The sequence below is a fragment of the Chrysoperla carnea genome, chromosome 2 (assembly GCF_905475395.1).
Source record: "Chrysoperla carnea chromosome 2, inChrCarn1.1, whole genome shotgun sequence".
In the NCBI taxonomy this organism is placed as follows: domain Eukaryota; kingdom Metazoa; phylum Arthropoda; class Insecta; order Neuroptera; family Chrysopidae; genus Chrysoperla; species Chrysoperla carnea.
The window spans coordinates 71,174,019-71,193,801 of record NC_058338.1 but is presented as its reverse complement, the minus strand read 5'-3'; the positions used below and the strand labels follow the sequence as shown (position 1 = coordinate 71,193,801).

The following is a 19,783-nucleotide window of genomic DNA, read 5'->3' as shown; positions in this document are numbered from 1 at the left end:
TTGTTTTAAGATAGATTTTTTTTTTTAAATGATGTATGTATGCTTTCTGAATAAACATAGGGTTTAAATTTTTATTTTTGTTTTTTTTTGTAAAATTATGAAATTTTACTAGAAATTGGGTATTTTATATACTCAAAAATCTTACAATATGAGGAATGTTGAATTATTGTCGAAATTCTAGGTAGCTATTATGGCACTTCATATATCGAAAATCCATTTTTATCTTTAAAATAGACCATCGATATAAGGGGTGCTGAGTTTTGGAGATGGTTCTATAAACAAGCAATCAGTTCGGCTAAACACAGTCAATAATAAGCACGTTAAGAAAATATTTAGCGCATCGAAGTTATTAAGAATGTACGAGCACCAAGGCAATTTTAAATAAAAAGCTTTTTTTTTTTTTTATATGCAGTTGGACTCTGTCTAAATCAATTCTGAATATTTAATATTAGTCTTATGGGAAAATGTGCCCGACTAATTAAGAATGTGTATGAGCACGGTAAGGGGGCCACAAATTTAAAAAAATATATACTTTCAATTTTGATGGTAAATTTTATAACTTGACAATATAAGACGAAAAGAATAAAATTTTTCGATATCTGGAATAATTTTCAAAATATGGAAAATTGAAAATTTTGTTTAATTATTTAGCTTTCGATATTTCGAAAACCAAGGCAGATATTGAAAAATTGTATTATTATCTTTCGTCTACATTCATGAAGTTATAAAAAAATTAATTATCAAAGTTGAATACTAAGTCTAAAATTGCCTTGGCGCTAGTACTACTATAAAAAAAATTTTTAACAAAAAAGAGTACCGATTCTAAATAAACAAACAAAAGATTGTGTCAAAGTCAAATTAGTTATGCGTTGCTTTGTTTGTTATTTAAAATAGAACTTCGACCATAATTTAAATATAAATTAGAAAAATTGAACTTAATTATAGCTGAGTTATTTTGTCTCTAGATTGTTTTTTCCCCCTTAGTATTTTAATGTGTCCTATTTTAACTCTCGAACCAAAAAGAGGATTGTTATAAGTTTGACCACTGTGTGTGTGTCTGCTTGTGACATCGTAGCTCCTAAATGGTTAAACCGATTTTGATTTTATTTTTGTGTGTTTGAAATATGGGTAATATATTGTTCTTAGCTTTGGTTGAAAAAAATTGGTTCAATTTGGAAAGAGCTATTGGAGAGAGCTTATTTTATTTGTTATGAGTAGCCTTTAACTAAACATATGATTTTTTTTATTTCGATAGTAAGTAATAATTGGATAAAAAACGATTGATAAAGTTTGTCGTACAAGAAATTGAGACGTAAGATTTCCAAATTTTTGGTCTCTTTGAATAATTATTTGCTGACTTCCAGGAACACTAGTTACAGTTCGTGGCAATATTTTTATTTTACAGATCAGGGCAATATTTTTACAATAAATAAAATAATAAATAAATAAATAAATACTAGCTCTGAATTATCGAGAGCTTAGAATGATTTTCCCACCAATCCATCACATCAATTGTTTCTTCTTCCGTTTTAACATCACTATACCTAAAATTAAAATCTGTATGGTCATCAGATAATGTTTCTGATTTGATAAAGTCACTGTCACAAGAATTTACTGATGAATTTGATAGCGAAGAAACTTCAGACGTTTGATGATGAAATAATGTCAAATTGGATTCAAAACTGTTGTTAATGTTTAGCGATTGATTTAATGGTAATGTCGCAGGTTGTATTGTAAGATTATTTTGAATAACAGAACGTGGATACAGTACTTCAATGGGTGGCAGCATCTGAAAAAGTTTATTCATTTTTAGTCCAGCAAAAATATCCTCTTGTGGAGGAAAATTGGGATTTTATATAAAAAAAAAAATTGTTGTGAACGATATTAAGTTAAAGTAATTTTCTACAGCTTCCATCCTTTTAAAATAATAGGACGTCAAAATAATAGTTAACTATCTCCATTGTTCTCCTCTATTTAACATCGTGTTCGGAATAATTTACTTCAAAGAAACTCTAAATTAATGCGGGTTGATAGTTGAATTAGTTGATTTAAATTTATACAGGTACTAGCTGTTAAACCCGCTTCGCTGGGTTGTTTTTGCACATTTAAATATCAAAATTGTTAAATGAAAGACTTTTTTTTTAATTCTCTCTGTGTGTACGGAACAGTAAGATTTTTTTGGCCGATCCCAATATTATGTCTACACTCTCTGTGTGTACGGAAAAGTAAGGGAAAGATTGATAGAAACCCATGGAACATTCCAGAATATTCGAGAAAGTTCTAGAAAATTCGATAGAAATCCATAGAACATTCCAGAATGTTCGAGAAAATTCTAGAAAATTCGATAGAAATCCATATAACATTCCAGAATGTTCGAGAAAATTCTAGAAAATTCGACAGAAACCCATGGAACATTCCAGATTGTTCGAGAAAGTTTGATAAAATTCAATAAAAATCCATACAACATTCGAGAATATTCGAGAAAGTTCTAGAAAATTCGATAGAAATCCATAGAACATTCCAGAATTTTCGAGAAAAATCGAAAGACATTTGCGCCAGTAGCGCCATCTATTGAAAATTATTAAAACTAAAAAATCGAAAGACATTTGCGCCAGTAGCGCCATCTAGTGAAAATTGTACTATTGGCAGTGGCGCCATCTATTGAAAATTATTAGAACTATTTTTTTAATCTATTTTCTATGAATTCCTAGATCATTTTTAATTCCACCCCCACCAAACTCCCTTATTCACAATGGGAGCCTAAGGGCTACCCAATGACATAATCCCCTACCGAAGGTCAATGGTTAGTTTTAGGGAAAATCGGGGACATACAAACAAACACTCTCTTTTTATATATATATATAGATTATTTAAAACTCAAGCGATTACTTTGCTATAATAGTGGAAAACATTCCCGTGACCCGAGCACCCTTAAAAAAATATTTATTGTTACATAATTAAAATAATTGCGCATGAACGGCGCATTCCAATGCCTTTTGCAAAATTATTGGGTACAGGTGCTGTACGATTTTTTGAATTCGATTTATTTTTTTTAAATTTATATATTTCCGAGATAATGACATCTTTTATTGTCACGGGTGCGTGTAATGCCGTCTGCGAAACTGCATTCTTGATTATCTAATTGCCAAGTAACGCAATTATTGATTTTTATTAATTACTTGGATAATATTGATCGAAATTATGAATGACAACGCACTTTTGTATTTTCGAAAACACGTCATCGATTCATACCAATTTTATTTCGAAAATATATTATCAAAAGATAGTCGGGTTTAAAAAATCGTATTGCATTGGGGTGTTTTTTTATTATTATTTATCGACAATCGTCATGGAAATGTGAAAAGCAAATGTAAAATTTGAAAAAATTGACTGATAAACACTCTGATGTCAATGCCATCTGTTGATTTTACACATATATGACGTAAAAGTCAACAGATGGCAATGTTTTTTGGTATCATATCCTCTTAAAAACTAAAGTTTTGTCGATTTCCGGTTTAATCGGAAATGTAAAAAATTTTGAGTGTTACCAAATAGATGCTACGTAGAAAAAGCATATTTGATAATAGCAGCAGCGTAAGAATAGTGATTGAAGTTATCGTTTTTCTGAATGAATCAAAATTTTGCTACTTTAATTTGCGATATATCAAATATCACTAGATGATCGTTTTAACCGTAAGTTAACTTCGTAATAGATTCCTAAATAATTAAAAGCAAAATCTTCTGCAATAATCATTCAGAAGTTATCTATTAGTCTCAAACTAACATAAACTCAACTACTTTGACTGTATTAATAATATTTACCATTCCATCTGCTCCATAACCAGGTGAACAAACACTACTTTTTTGACTATAAGGGGATCCCACATTTGAATAAAGTATACTATCGTCCAATCCTTTCTCATTTAATGGTAATTCAACAGCATCAGTAATAACCGGTTTAATATTTTCTTCATCTTCATAATCGAATGTGTTAGTTAATCGATAAGTATCGGTTCCAGGAATCAACACATATTGCTGATATGTAACGGATGCATCTGTTGGACCCAAATCATTATCTTCTAAATGATGATCCCTTGACAGAATTTCTTTTAAACTTCGTATATATTCAACTGCCATTCGTAAAGTTTCTACTTTACTTAATTTCTTATTATTGCTACGACCATTTTCGTAAGCTGCAGCAATATCCGTTGGAATATGTTGTCGTAACGTAAGAAAACCATTATTCACTTGTTTAACACGATTTCGTTCTCTGGCATTACGTCGAGTTATCGCAATTTTTGTAGGGGTAGTTTCTCGTATTGTATCTTTTTTCATACGTTTTTTATTCCCTGCAGGATTTGTATCCATGCCATTTTTCGCAGAAACAATAACACTTGAGATTGCAGCCATTTTGATTAACCGATTTAAAAAAAAAAATTAATTTAAAATCATTGAGAGGGTAGTTTTCACTGATAAGGACACTAATTTTTACACAATTATATTTATCACTTATCCAAAATGGGCGGTTAAAATTATAATCAACAATCGAGTTTGATGGTGACGCGTGGTAACTGTTATAATTATTTTTTCAAAATATTAACGTTTCTGATATATTTCAAAAACGTTCTCATGACTGCAATATTCTACCCTATTTGTAAAAATAAAATTGTAAGGGGATAGAGGGGATAATAATGCCCCATAATATAGATGTGTATATAGGTAAGTTTTTTTTTCAAACATATGTTTGAATTAAGTAAGTCCCTGTTGCTTAGCTGTACAAAAACTTTTGAAGGTATTTTTATTAGAGTAAAATAGAACTATACATTTTAATGTGGTATAAAAAAGGAGACTTATATGTGTAAGCATTTTTATACCTATTTTAATATATTTTTATATTTTGTATAGGGTGCATTAAGAGAAACGTACCTAACTTTTACTATTTCAGTCTGCCTGTACTTTTAGAGATGAAACAACTAACGTAGCTACTAAGTAGGTACGTTAGAAATGATATTCGTGCTTAACTAGTTTCAGCAAAATTAAGAACGTTCCCAAAAAAAAATGAGTGTATGAAAATATTTGAGACTTACGTTTCAAATTTTAGGGGTAAATTCTGTAAGAACTTGGGAAAATTAGGAGTAAAATTTTTCGATATATACCACAGTTTTTGAAATATTGATGTCAAAAGATTAAGAGAAAATCACTTATAGAAGAAATAACACACAGTTGCCATTCATTTCATCACTTTAAATGCCACTTGTTATAATTTTCTTTATAGGATAATATTTTAAATGCTTTGATGAATATTAGTTTTCCAAATTAATCTTAAGAAAATTAACCTTGTTACATAATAAAGCATACCTTTAAAAACACTTCAATATAGAATTTATATGTTAAGAACGCAAACTTTGACAGCCAAAATCTATAAATTTAAAACCGCAGAAGGGGTATTAAAAAATTTACCTGTTATAAAGATATACACAATTTAAAGATGAACCTAAGAAAACGTGATTTTTTGGGAACGTCCTTGAATAGATTATTTAAAATTTCGAAGTTTTCCTATCACTATATAAGCTCGCTTAAGTGAGTAAACTCGGTCTTGTTTAAAAACCATTGAAACAACTATAGTTAATTTAGAAATAAGAGGCTGGGATTTTATAACCACCGTAAAAATGCTGCAATAAAAAGAGATAGAAGAATTCTTAACACTTATATAATCCACGGCGGTCTTGTTTTATTGAAAATAAAATCATTTCACTCAGTTTCTTTCTATCTCTTTTTTTTTATAAATATTGAACTCATTTGGAGAAAGTCCAGAACAAGAATATTTAAATCGTATAAAGCATCCATGGGCAAACGTGGCTTAGAGAAGTCACCCAGACTTCTGTATCTAACATACGAGTAAGACGATACCCTAACCAGTGTCAACCAATAATACGAGTAAGACAGAGAGACAACATTTTTTTCTACCTATATCATTACTATTAGAGAAACTGAGATAGGTAGAAGAGTCGTATACCTGTCTCGCTTCCTCCTCTATGAACAATGCGAACTTTCATAAAAAGACACACAATAAACTTTATGGCACGCAATAAACTTAATAACAAGGGTGGCTTTGACTTAAAATTACTCGCCCACGCCTGGTATAAAGCGTTCACAGAAAATCAAGCTGTGTTAAGATTTTGCCTTAAATAATAAGAGAAACGTCTATAAAATAAAGAAATTGGTACTAGATAATAATCATTTATAATCGATATTAATGTCTCAAAGACCTGGCCAGCTCAAAAATTTTCATAAATTAGCCCCGATCATTGTGGTTAAGACCAGATATTTGAGCGAACAGTAGAATACAGCTCCAAAAAAATGTATGGTATTTTGTATTTTATTTAACCAATCTCGGAATTTATTTGACTCATTATAATACCAAATAAATTCTGGAATTGATTGATTCAAGGGCTACCTGGCGAGTTCGAAAACTTTTTTGAATCGGCTGAGACCATTGTGGTTAAGATCAGATCTTTGGACGAACAGGGGAATATAGGTGCAAGTCCTGAGTAATATTAATTGTAGTTTTTTTTCTGATAATATATTCTTTCATTAGTCACACAGTCTCCTTTCAGAATATGTAAAGAAAACATCAAACCGTGACTTTTTTTGTTATTCTGGGGCGGAAAGAAGACCTTAACCTTTATTAAATGTTTAAAACAATAACCCATACATTTTAAGAGCTGTATTTCACTGTTCTTTCAAAGATCTCGATAGAGAAATCATTTTTTATGTGTATAGAACACTATAAAGTTGGATGCGTTATTCTTAACTGATTCTGTAGTAATAAAATAAATGTACTTTTGTGTACTTAACTAACACAGTAAACGTACATTGTGGAGTTTTAAAACCAGGACAATTCCCATTATTTACATTGATATCGTTGTTAGTATAGGCATTATAGTTATCCAAACAACGGAAACTATATACGGTTATTTCTTTCCTGTGCGCGGAATAAGGGGAGCACAGTGACCATGAACACACTAAATCAATTTTGTGATTTTGTAAATTTATTTTTATGTGTATTCGTATAAATATGGTTTATGGTAGGTAGGATTTTTAAAAAAGTCAACTATATAATATTTTAGCTTTTATTACTTTGCGAACAAAATTAAATAATTGCTATTTTAATAAACAAAATTATTGTCCACAGTGCGTAAATAACCTTAGGTTCAGAATAATCGTTTGTACATTACCCGATGTGGCCGACTAATTAAGGATTTATGAGCACACATTTAGTGGGGGCACATATTTAAAAGTATATATTTTCAATTTTGATGGTGAATTATGTTATTACTTAACAATATAAGACGAAAAGTTTACAATTTTTCAATATCTGGGGTAATTTTCAAAATATCGTAAATTCTTATTTTTTGTCTACATTCATGAAGTTATAACAAAATTTACCATCAAAGATGAAAATAAGGTAAAAATAGTTTCAATCACAAGTTTAAAGTTTCCTTGGGGATCGTACTACCTTAAGTGGTATTCTAGATTTGAAAAAAAAAACTAAATAGGTAAAAAAGGGATGATGGAACCATCTTAGGAATATAATTTCCTAAGAAGGTCCATTACATATAGAAAAAAACTATGTAAAATTACCATTTGACTGCGTTTTTTATTAATACAAATCCGTATACACTTTTATTAAGAATTTAATCACTGAAAATAAAAAAAATTTGAAAATTGTGTCAAAAAAGTGGTTGTGAGCCATCTTAAGTCTATCACTTTTTATCTTTATACCATGTATATGAAATATACCAAGGTATATTAAGTTTAGTCCCAAGTTTGTAACGCTTTAAAATATTGATGCTATGAACAAAATTTTGTTATAGGTATTCATAAAATCACCTAATTAGTCCGTTTCCGTTTGTCTGTCGTCTGTCAAGTTCGTAAATGAGAAACATACGTCAATTGGGTCTTGGGTCCGTAGGATCCATCTTGTAAACCGTTAGAGATAGAAAAAGTTTAAATGTAAAAAATGTTCCTTATAAAAAAATAAACAACTTTTGTTTGAAACATTTTTTCGTAAACATCACTGTTTACCCGTTAGAGCGCAAATTGTATAGTATATATGTTATGGCTATATCAGTTATATATGTGTGACATCTATTTGTAATGTGGCAGAGTAATCAACACTGTCTATACATGGTATTTCAACAATTAACTCAGTCAATTGTTTGTTTTCACTTGTTTTAAATTAAGATATCTACAAAACACTTCGTCAGATTTTAAAATTTTAACATAATGTATGAGGTTTAATTTATAAAAGTAGAAGTTTTTTACTTTTTAATCTATAGAAGGTGGAGTAACATTCTCGAAAATGTTATTTAACATTTGCTATTCACAACATGTTTAAATTCCAATTTACAAATTCAGTTCCAAGCAATAAATAATATATAAATTAACATCCTAGCTAATTAGCCGTTCAATTAACATCCTAGCTTTTTTTCTATACGGCGGTGTTCAATTAGCGACCAGAACAATATTCAGCTATTCAATCAAACAGCTAGGCAAATGATTTAGATTGATAACGTTTACTACTTGCCTAGCCTAGTTATTTGAATTTAGTTCAACTTTTTGCCACCTGGTGCTATGAATATGACGCCAGCAAACAAAAATTATACAGGGCTTTTAATTTACAAAATGCTTATTTTTTGTTTCGGACTGTTTTCAATCAAGTAAAGACATATCTTCTATCTTCTATCCTTGTCAAAAAGCGCTGCTTGAAAAAGATAAAATATTACTGTCCGAAACAAAAGCAAGTCGATGAAAAGGTCTATTGTTTCTCACAAGCCATTACTTGAACGGCGCCGTTTAGTAAAAAGCCTTAGCCTGTTAACTAAACGGCTAATAAAGCTAGTTGACTGCGACATATACACTGCCTTAATGCCCAATCAACCTTAATACACTGAGAAAAAAATTCAATTTTCATATAACTTAAATGTACCCATTTCATGTTTAGAAATAAAATTAACTAGCTAAAAGTATAACTTTGTAATGGCTCGCGAATGGTATCATATAAAATAGATATTTCTGAAAGAAAATTATACTTCAATTATTGAAAAATATTTTTTATTTGATTGTTCCTCAACAAACATTAATTTCTTTAAAACATCAGGTTGTAAACCGGGATCCATGTTATTATCTACTGTGAAAATATTCAATTCATTTTTTATTTTAAATTTATGACAAATACAACAAAACCCATCTTTATTAATTTGCGTACATTTTAAAATTAATATCATCTCGATAAAGATATAATTCTTCTTGAGCTTGTTTTCGTCGTTTCCGATCATCACCCATTAATGATCGATTACGATCACGCACTTTACGACTTTTTTTTGTAAAGTTTACCACCAAAAAGTTACATTTTAACCTAGTAAAGGCTCGCTTCGCTCGCCTGATTATTTACACATTTTGAAAAATCGAATTTCAATTTGAGAAATAGATTTTTTCACTTTGCCAAAAAATGTTACCTACCAAATTTCATCTCAATAAAAATGCTAAACTTTTTATAATTAATAAACAAAAAATCAATTTAAAATAAAATTCTTTTTTGAATTTTTCCCACTTGGTTTTTGTGCATAGTCACATCTAAACAGGCTTGATTTAATTTGTGAAATTATGCATGGATAAATTAAAACCCCTCTGAAACAAAGCAAAGTTGACCGGTGTTGAGCATACCCCCACGTTACGCCTCTGCTTACTTTATTATATCCAAAAACTAGTCGGAAAAAAATATTACACATTATTTATTATTGGCTATATTTCAAAACCGAATTTATATTAGTAGACTGAAAAAAAAATTGAATAATCTACATCCTGTAGTCTTAGGGTGCAAGATTATTCCATTTATATTCACATTTTTAATTCACTAACGCACACAGGGGGTAAATACGACGTCAAGCAGTAATAACAACAAGCAACTTGTAAAAGGAAGTAAGGTTTTTTTTTGTTTAATTATGCGTATTTATGGTTTGATGCATAACGAACCACTTAACGATTTGGATTGGTCACGTGTTTACTGTTTTAAAATAGCAATTTCCAAAATATTTCAATATTATTTGTTTATTATCAAACAAGATGTGATTGCGTCAGAATAGAGAAAAATAATGCATTTTAGTGAAAAACAAGTGAAAACAAACAATTGACTGAGTTAATTGTTGAAATACCATGTATAGACAGTCTTGATTACTCTGTAACATTATTTGTTTGTTTTCACTTGTTAGGATCTAAATTTATTATTTTACAAGGGTTGTTATTCCCATTGCAATAGTTGCATAAAAAACTTGAATTTTATTAATACAATTTTTTACAAAATTAAAAATTAAAATTTTCGATTAAAGAGAAAATCTTTATATTATATATTTTATAATACCTATAAACTTTTCGATAACTGTTAGAGATAGATAGAGATAGAGGTAGAGGTAGAGATTACCTGAATAATTTTTCCGGAAACACAATTGATTTGGCACAAATACAAAATTGTGCTAGAAATTTTTAACGATTGTAATAGGGTATTATCGTTAGTCAAAAAATAAATTATGAAATTTGAAAAAACTTAAAATTTATGTAAAAATATACTTAAATATTCTGATTTCTAGTCATAAAAGCACATTTTCTTTTAAAATATTAAAATTAAAAATCGTAATTTTTAAACTGTATATCACGTGATCTAAAACGCGGGCAAGCCTTGCTGTGATGTCATATCGGTATGAGCCATAGACCACCAATTAGTTCAGTATAGACAGTTGGGTATAATATATCCATAGATAATAAGTATTTATACTTATTATAATCAGATGTCTATGAATATATTTGTCAAATTTATTTGTGTTATTTCGTGTAATGATACCGATATTACGTCATCAAATTGGATGCCCGAGTTTTTGACAGTTTAAAAAAGCATTAAAATTTAAGTTTTCGGCAAGAAAGCGTGTGTATTTTTCCGAAAAAAATTTTTGGTGGCTTTTTATTAGCAAAATCAACATTTTGAAGTACTTTTTCAAAAATAGAATACCCTATTCTGAAAATCATGTAATAAGATAACTCTCGATTTATTAATTTTGATTTTTATGAAAAATGTGTGTATTGTTTTCTTGTTATTTTATTCGATGGACCATGATACATGATGGATAGGATACTTTTCGTTTTATTATGGATAGGGAATATATTTAATTTATTTCATTCCATTCATGTCAGTATGTAGGTACTACTGATGGGACGAATGTTGTATTTCGTATATTGCGAATGCGAAAATTTATTTCCAATATTCGCGAATGCGAATGTTAACTTTAAAATGAAGCGTTAGCAAATTGTTAATTTCATACATATAATAATATAGTGTATACGCCAGAATAGTATAATAATATAATGTATACGCCAACACATATAATAATATAGTGTTTTACTTAAAATTGTCATCTAGTAAATATTTTTTGTTGCTGAATACGAATCTGATATCAGGCTAAACGGATTCTGTCACTTATTAAAAAAATCGTGACATTTTTTTATCGAAAATTCGACTTTTTGGAACAAAAAAGGTAAACTTAGTAGTTATCGGCCAAACTGTTTTGTCGCTGATTTCGAATCGAATGTCAGACAACACGAATTCTATCTCATCTTCCGAAAATCGTGCCATTTTTGGTCAAGAATTGCACTTTTTTGGTACAAAATTATATCAAGGCATTAAAATTTTCTAAAGACTATTGATAACTGTGAGTTGCAACTCGCCAACTGGCGATAATAATTCGCACTAATTAAAATCAGAAGAAGACCTGAATTCGGTAGTTACAATTTCGACTACCAGATAGCAATACTTGTACTTATCATTTTTTAAGGAAAATAAAAATATTCTAATTCAAATAAGATAAACCCCGCCAACTGGAGACAAAAATTTGTACTATTAAACAGGAAGTGGACCGCTTTTTAAGCAGTTCTAATTTAGACCAACTGATTACTTACCATTTATCAATGTTCAGAAAAAAGTATTTAAATTTTAGTAAAAATGGTAAAAATGGCACGATTTTCGGAATATCTACGTGACAGAATCTGTGTGAACTGATACCAGGTAAGTAAGCCAAAATAAGCATTCCAAAAAAATTTGGGGCTACACATGCTCTATATGGCCTATGCTCCTCTATGACTAGGTTAAGATGGCAGAATATTCCTCGCGGTCTTTAAATCTACACCGGCTCAAATTTTCTCAACAATTTATTAATTTTATTAATACGAAAATGGGCCATCTTAGGATCTTATTATACCATGTATATGAAATATACCAAGGTATACTAAGTCTAGTCTCAAGTTTGTAACGCTTAAAAATATTGATTCTATGAACAAAATTTTGGGTTAGGTGTTCATAAAATCACCTAATGAGTCCAATTCCGGTTGTCTGTCGTCTGTCCGTCTGTCATCACGATAACTCAAAAACGAAAAAAGATATCAAGCTGAAATGGTTATAGCGTGCTTAGGGCAAAAAAAGTGAGGTCGAGCTCGTAAATGAGCAACATAGGTCAATTGGGTCTTGTGTCCGTAGGACCTATCTTGTAAACCGCTAGAGACAGAACAAAAGTTGAAATGTAAAACAATGTTCATTATGAAAAAGTAAACAACTTCTGTTTGAATTTTTTCGGAAACATCACTGTTTACCCGTGAGAATGCAAATTATGCACAAATTGTATAGTATGTATTATATGGGAATATCAGTTATATATGAGTGACATGTATGTAAGTATGTGTAATGTGGCAGAGAAATCAACACTGTGTATACATGGTATTTCAACAATTAACTCAGTCAATTGTTGATTTACACTTGTTGAGTCAATAATATTGACCGTGTGAATGCAAGATTATATAAAAATATCGTGTATACTAAATAATACACCTACAAGAAATAAGTTTTTATGTCGGTATAGTTTCAATAAAATCAGTGATCTATCTAATAAATATGCAGACTGGAAGGAAGGAATATTATTAATAATGCGGGATTCAACATATTATTTGACCTCTTTTTATAAATACTTACATATAGTTGAGATATAATAAAAAGAATAGCTTACTTATAATTAATAAAAACAAGAAGCAGGTGCAAAAAAATCAGACTTAGACAAGTATTATTACCTCAGACTACAGAGAATTTTTTTCTGCATTAAATTACAGAAGTTATATTTTATTTAAATAGGTTCAGTATCACGTACTGAATGTAAATGCACAAAATCTTTACAAAAATAGGCGGGGGAAGTGCCGCCATTTTAAGGAAAACTGTTTTGGGCTATATCTCCCTAACTGCGCACTTTAGACCAAAATGGTAAAAACCTTTATTGTAGATAATTAAATTATCTACCTTTAACTTGCAAAACAATTTTTTTTATCACTAACCGTTTATGACTTATACGGCTAGGACGATTGATTATTTGACCGATATCTCTTCCAATATTTGTTTAAACAAAAAAAAAATGCTAATAACTTAACTTTTAAATCTACAAATTTTCTAAAACTTTAACTTTCTAAAATTAATATTGTTAAAGATTTAATATTGAATTACAGCTACAGATAATTGAGTTTTCTTTTTGCACAAATTTACAGAAGTTATTTTCTTCAAAAAATTGATTTATTACACAAAATCATTATAAATTTGTAGGGGGGAAGTTCCGCCATTTTGAGAATAACAGTTACGACCTATAATCCCGAAATCGTGCACGAAAACCAAAAATGGTAATAACCTTTTTTTTTAGATAATTAAATTTCCTTAATTGAATTTATATTAGGTTTTTGGTAGTACATACTTTATTATAATAAATAATTAAAATAATAAAAAATCAAGAGATTCAAATTGAATCTCTTGAGAATGAACGCAAGTTTGAAAAATTTTGAGAAAACATGTAGTCATACACTAATAATAAAAATATTTTTTATTATTTATTATATTAAATTTGCTATCTTTTTAGTCAATTTTGTTTGGTTTAATAGAAAAAAAATTTTTTTCAATGGGTGGACGCTGCTTTTGCAGGCAAGAAGGCAAATTATTTATTCCTAATTATGTCACTAACATTAACCTTTTTCATATATTTATTAAATTTTTATCATTACATTATGTATACTTCTTTTTTATTAATCTTGCACCCGGTGGCTCCAACATTAAACGCGTTATAACTTGATAAATAAAAATTTTAGAAAAAAAAGTTAAAAGTTTTAGAAAATTTGTAGATTTAAAAGGTTTAAAAGTTATTATAATTTTCTTGTTTAAACAAATATTAGAAGAGAGATCGGTCAAATAGTCAATAAGTAAATTGTCATAGTCGTAGAAATGATAAACGGTTAGTGATACAAAAAAAAAAAAAAAAAAAAAATTTACAAATAGATAGATAATTTAATTATCTACAATAAAGGTTTTTGCCATTTTTGATCTAAAGTGCACGGTTATGGAAATAAAAGCCTAAAACGGTTTTCCTTAAAATGGAGGCACTTCCCCCGCCTATTTTTGTAAGGATTTTGTGCATTTACATTCAGATACGTGATACTGAACCTTTTTAAATAAAAAAATAACTCCTGTAATTTAGTGTATTACCAGCGACCCGCCCCGGCTTTGCACGGATTAGCCATTATTTGTCGTAAAAAGTAAATGACAAAAAAAAGTTATTGTGGGTTATCCATAAGAGATAGACATATACCATCACGGACTTTTCTGTAGACCTTTTCAATGTGTACAATACTTAGTACATTATTTTGATAAAACTCGTAGGGTTCAGCCTGCGTTTGCAATGTAAGCGGAAAAAATGTAATTATTTACGACATCACATTAGAAACCTCAAAAATAGCAGTACTTCTCCACTATTTAATGGATGTTATTATACATATAAACCTTCCTCTTGAATCACTCTATCTATTAAAAAAAACCGCATCAAAATCCGTTGCGTAGTTTCAAAGATTTAAGCATACAAAGGGACATAGGGACAAAGAAAGCGACTTTGTTTTATACTATGTAGTGTTGGAGTAACTAAGAGTAACTAGTTTCTATATAACCTGTATTATATTGAAAATACATATATAAGTAATTTTTTTTATTTTTATTTCTGTTATAATAACGGATACTGCGTTTATCCTGAACAATTTAATCTTGCCTCCATTAATAGTTTGACTTAATTCTTTTTAATATAGGTATTATTCACATCCGTCATCCTGATCTCATTGTTTCAACTTTATTTAACACCCCTATTATATTTATATAATAAACTAAGAATTTTAATTTTTTTCCATAATTTTATAGAGTGGAGTGGCGCCAATTTTTAATAGACCAACTTGGTCGCATTGAATTTTGGACAAAAATAAATTATAACAAGTGAAAACAAACAATTGACTGAGTTAATTGTTGAACTATCATGTATAGACAGTGTTGATTACTCTTATCATATTACACATGCATTCATGTCATACATACATAACTGTAATTTCCATATAATACATACCTATCTACTATAGAATTTGCGCCTAATTTGCACCCTCACGGGTAAACAGTGAGGTTTACGAAAAAATGTTTCGAACAAAAGTTGTTTTTTTTTATAAGGAACATTTCTTTCTTCTTCAATACCTATGTTGCTCATTTAAAAACTCGACCTCACTTTTTACGTCTTGAGTACGCTGTAAAAAATTTTAGCTTGATATCTTTTTTCGTTTTTGAGTTATCGTATCGGACGGACGGACAACCGAAAATGGACTAATTAGGTGATTTTATGAACACCTATACCAGAATTTTGTTGGTAGCATCAATATTTTTAAGTGTTACAAACTTGGGACTAAACTTAGTGTACCTTGTATATTACTAGCGATTAGCAACAATAAAGGTTTTCGAAATGCTGGCTTCACATGTAAAATTCAATGAATAACGCTGCCATACCTATATTGAAATACAGAGTTGAATTCTAACAAGTAAAATTTACAAAATTTAAAAATCTCCCGACAAATTTTTCTGGTACAGAACTCTAAACTCGCACTTGAGAGTTGAGACATATCTGTGAACACTCTCCATTAAATTACTTCTTAAACCCCGAAACAAAAAAAGAGTGTTCTTAAATAAGTTTCAAGTGCGACTTTAGGGTTTCGCACCTGCAAAATTTTTTAAATTTTGTAAATTTCACTTGTTCCTTATAGCCTCTAAACCAAACCGATTTTGAGGATCATCGTTTATTTTTTAGTTGTTCCGAGTATGGAACAACTAAATTAGCACTTGAAACATAGCTAAGAACACTCTCCATTAAATTTCCTTTCTAACGAAAAAAAAATCAAAATATCTTCATCCGCTTAGGCGCTACGATGCCACAGACAAACAAACAGATGGACAGAGCGCTCATACTTCTAACACCCCCTTTTTTGCTTCGGGGGTTAAAAAAGGACAATAATTATAATGGGAACTAACAGAGTTAATTAAATAAAATATCCCGTGTACTTTGAGTTGAATTTATCTTCAATCACCACTGACAAATATAAAAATTTTGGGCATTTGTTTCTGGCCTTGACGGAAGTCATAGCGTGAAAGAATCTCTCTTTCGCAACCGTTGTGAAGGAATATTTTTACAATAAATTTTTTATTTATTAATTTTGTGTATTTGTACTTGGAGAACATGATAAGCAAAATGTTAAATACTTATTCGACTTTTTTTGCACACAATATTTAACTATTCACATATTTATATATTAGGAGAACATATGGAAAACAAGTTTAGGTAAATACTTTGCTAGGACTCCTTGTATAGGAGATAAAACTCAAAAATCTTTAATTAAGTTTATTATTTTTGAGACGTCAAATTTTAGTTGGTATATGGATCTGTATTTCACTTGCATAATTTCAAGTAAATGATTTACCTACGAATGTCTTCAACCAGTTTGTTTCTCTGTTAAGATTTCGTAACGCTTGATGTTGACGTTTATTTTTTTATTTACATTTTTATTTTTTTTTAATAAAAAGGTACTTCTTGAACACATTTTTTTATTTATAATAATTTTCATATAAAATATATACCATGTGTGTTTGTACCATCTAGGCATATACATATCTGTAGTATGACGGAATATATCCGTTTAGTAATGCTTCTAAGCGAGAGGTATTATATACATGTATTGAACATTAGTTGGAAGACGCTTGGAGAGTGGGAGTTTTATTTGTTAATATTTGTACGCACAAAACTCCCACTCTCTGCAGGCATACAACAGAAGATCTGTCGTATCGTATCTGTAGTCTTACAATACGTGTATATAATACCTCTCGCTTAGATGCATTACTAAACGGATGTATTCTGTCATACTACAGATATATATATGCCTAGATGGTACAAACACACATGGTATATATAAATATATATATATATAGTACTTAATTAATACATAATTCTTGTTTGGTCAAATACTTTCATGAGTAGGTACTATAGAGGACTTCTTAAACTAAGTAGAGGTATATTATAGGTGTATTTGTATTCGTTGTATATTAGTATATTCGTTTTAATAATAATATTCTGAATGCAGGTGTTTCAAATTGTCTACATTTAAATTACAAGGTGGATTCAATAAATCAAATGTAATAAAAAAAGTTCACTTTGCTTGTTTTTATCAAAAGCCTCTTAGATTTTGTGTGGAATTGTATTTTGAATTTTGAAGAAATTATCAAAATTAGTTTCCAAAAATTATCGTGAATAGGAGGCATAGGTATAAGAATGTACTAAACTCGAAGTCCCAGTGCTGATGCACGCCAAAAAATATAAAAACGAGAAAAACGGTGAAATGTGCAAATTTCGCGATTTGCAACGAAAGTTGTCTAACAAGTGAAAACAAAAAATTGACTGAGTTAAATGTTGAAATACCATATATAGACAGTGTTGATTACACTGTCACATTACACAAACATACATATCACTCATATACAACTGATATTCCCATATAATACATACTATACAACTTGCGCTTTCACGGGTAAACAGTGATGTTTACGAAATATGTTTTGAACAAAAGTTGATTAGTGTAGTTTTTTATAAGGAATATTTTTTACATTTAAACTTTTTTTTTTATCTTTAACGGTTTACAAGATGGGTCCTCGACCTCACTTTTTACGTCCTTTCCACGTTATAAAAATTTTAGCTTGGTATCTCTTTTCGTTTTTGAGTTATCGTGATGACAGACGGGCAGACGACAGACAGACAACCGGAAATGGACTAATTAGGTGATTTTATGAACACCTATACCAAAATTTTGTTGGTTCCATTAATATTTTTAAGCGTTACAAACTTGGGACTAAACTTCATATACATGGTAAAAAAAGATCTCAAACTTTTGTACCTTATATTTTTCTAACATAATCTCAAACTTTTTGGAAAATCAGAAAAACCGATTTTTCAGTTTTTAATTTCTTTCTCGCGCAAAGAAAGAAACATAAAAAGATCCTCTTAAAATTTAAGGTTATGTGGAAAATGTTAAATAGAAAAATTGTACACCTTTTTATTGCCAACAACTTTTTTCTTTTACCTTGTTACAAGGTCCTTGTATCATAATCAAACCCTTTTTTATGTTTATGTCATTGTGTATTCTTTGTAAGGTAACATGAAATTAATATGTTTGAAAGGTACAGACTGTTAATTTCATTAGTAAATAAATATGAGTTTAGAACAAAAATTTAAAAAATTGATTCTTTCATTTTTTCGCGTTTTCTGGAAAATTTTTCCAAAGTACTACTCTTTTATTGCATAGCCTAAAAATAGATGCTTTAGTGGAAAAAATATCGGCTGGTTAGCTTGAAAAGGCAATTTTTATCGTTGAGACTATTCAGTGGAACATAAGTGTTGTTTTGTCGGAATTTGTCGAAAAAAGGGAAAATCTGTATTTGGCTACAAAACAATTGCATCTTACTGGAGACATGATAAGTTATGTTTCCATCAAAGGAGAATTCTCAAAAACGACATATTTCGAAAGTTTTTCATAATTTTCACTTGGAACGAATGAAAACAAATAACAAGTGAAATTTACAGACTAAAAATTTAAAAAACCCCCGACATATTTTTCGGGTACAGAACCCTAAAGTCGCATTTGAAACATATCTAAGAAAACTCTTCATTAAGTAACCGTTTTCCTTAAAGCTTTTTCCAAGTTGAACCGATATTGAAGATCATAGCCAATTTTTTAGTTTTTCCCGGTACGGAACTCTAAACTCGCACTTGAAACATAGCTAAGAACACTCTCGATTAAATTACCTTTTAAACGAAACTAAAAAATCAAATTCGATTCATCCGTTTAAGCGCTACGATACCGCAGACAGACAGACACACACACATAGCGGTCAAACTTAATATCATAACACTCCTTTTTTTTAGTTCTGGGATTAAAAACAACTTTTTAATGGTAAGTAAACATATTAGCAATGGCATAGAAAAGAAAAAACCGCTTGCCTCCATCCATATAAGGGTTGTACAAAGGACAAGCAGGGTATATTTAGGGTTGTAAATTAGTTTTATTTTATTTTCAAATTTGATAATGAATTTTATTACAATTTGAAGAATGTAGATGATAAAATTTTATTCTTACCTTTCGTCTAATATCGTCAAGTTACTTTACTATCAAAATTGAAAAAAAACATATTTTTTTATTTCTTAACCCGAAATAACTTAATTCATACACGCTCGTTAAAGAATCTCTATTTGAAAATTATGATTATCAAATTTATATTGAAAATAGTTATCAATTTGTGATAATTAGCCGC

The 19,783-nt window shown here is 29.6% G+C and overlaps 1 protein-coding gene across 1 annotated transcript; it reads right to left on the bottom strand.

Annotated features, from left to right (window-relative positions):
- Positions 1-1,456: 1,456 nt before the first annotated feature.
- Positions 1,457-4,410, bottom strand: LOC123292901 (achaete-scute complex protein T8-like). The gene is made up of 2 exons (XM_044873614.1): positions 3,823-4,410; positions 1,457-1,789 (listed from the first exon to the last, which is right to left on the bottom strand). The coding sequence occupies exons 1-2, from the start codon at positions 4,408-4,410 to the stop codon at positions 1,457-1,459; spliced, it is 921 nt and encodes a 306-aa protein (XP_044729549.1).
- Between the last annotated feature and the right edge of the window lie 15,373 nt (positions 4,411-19,783).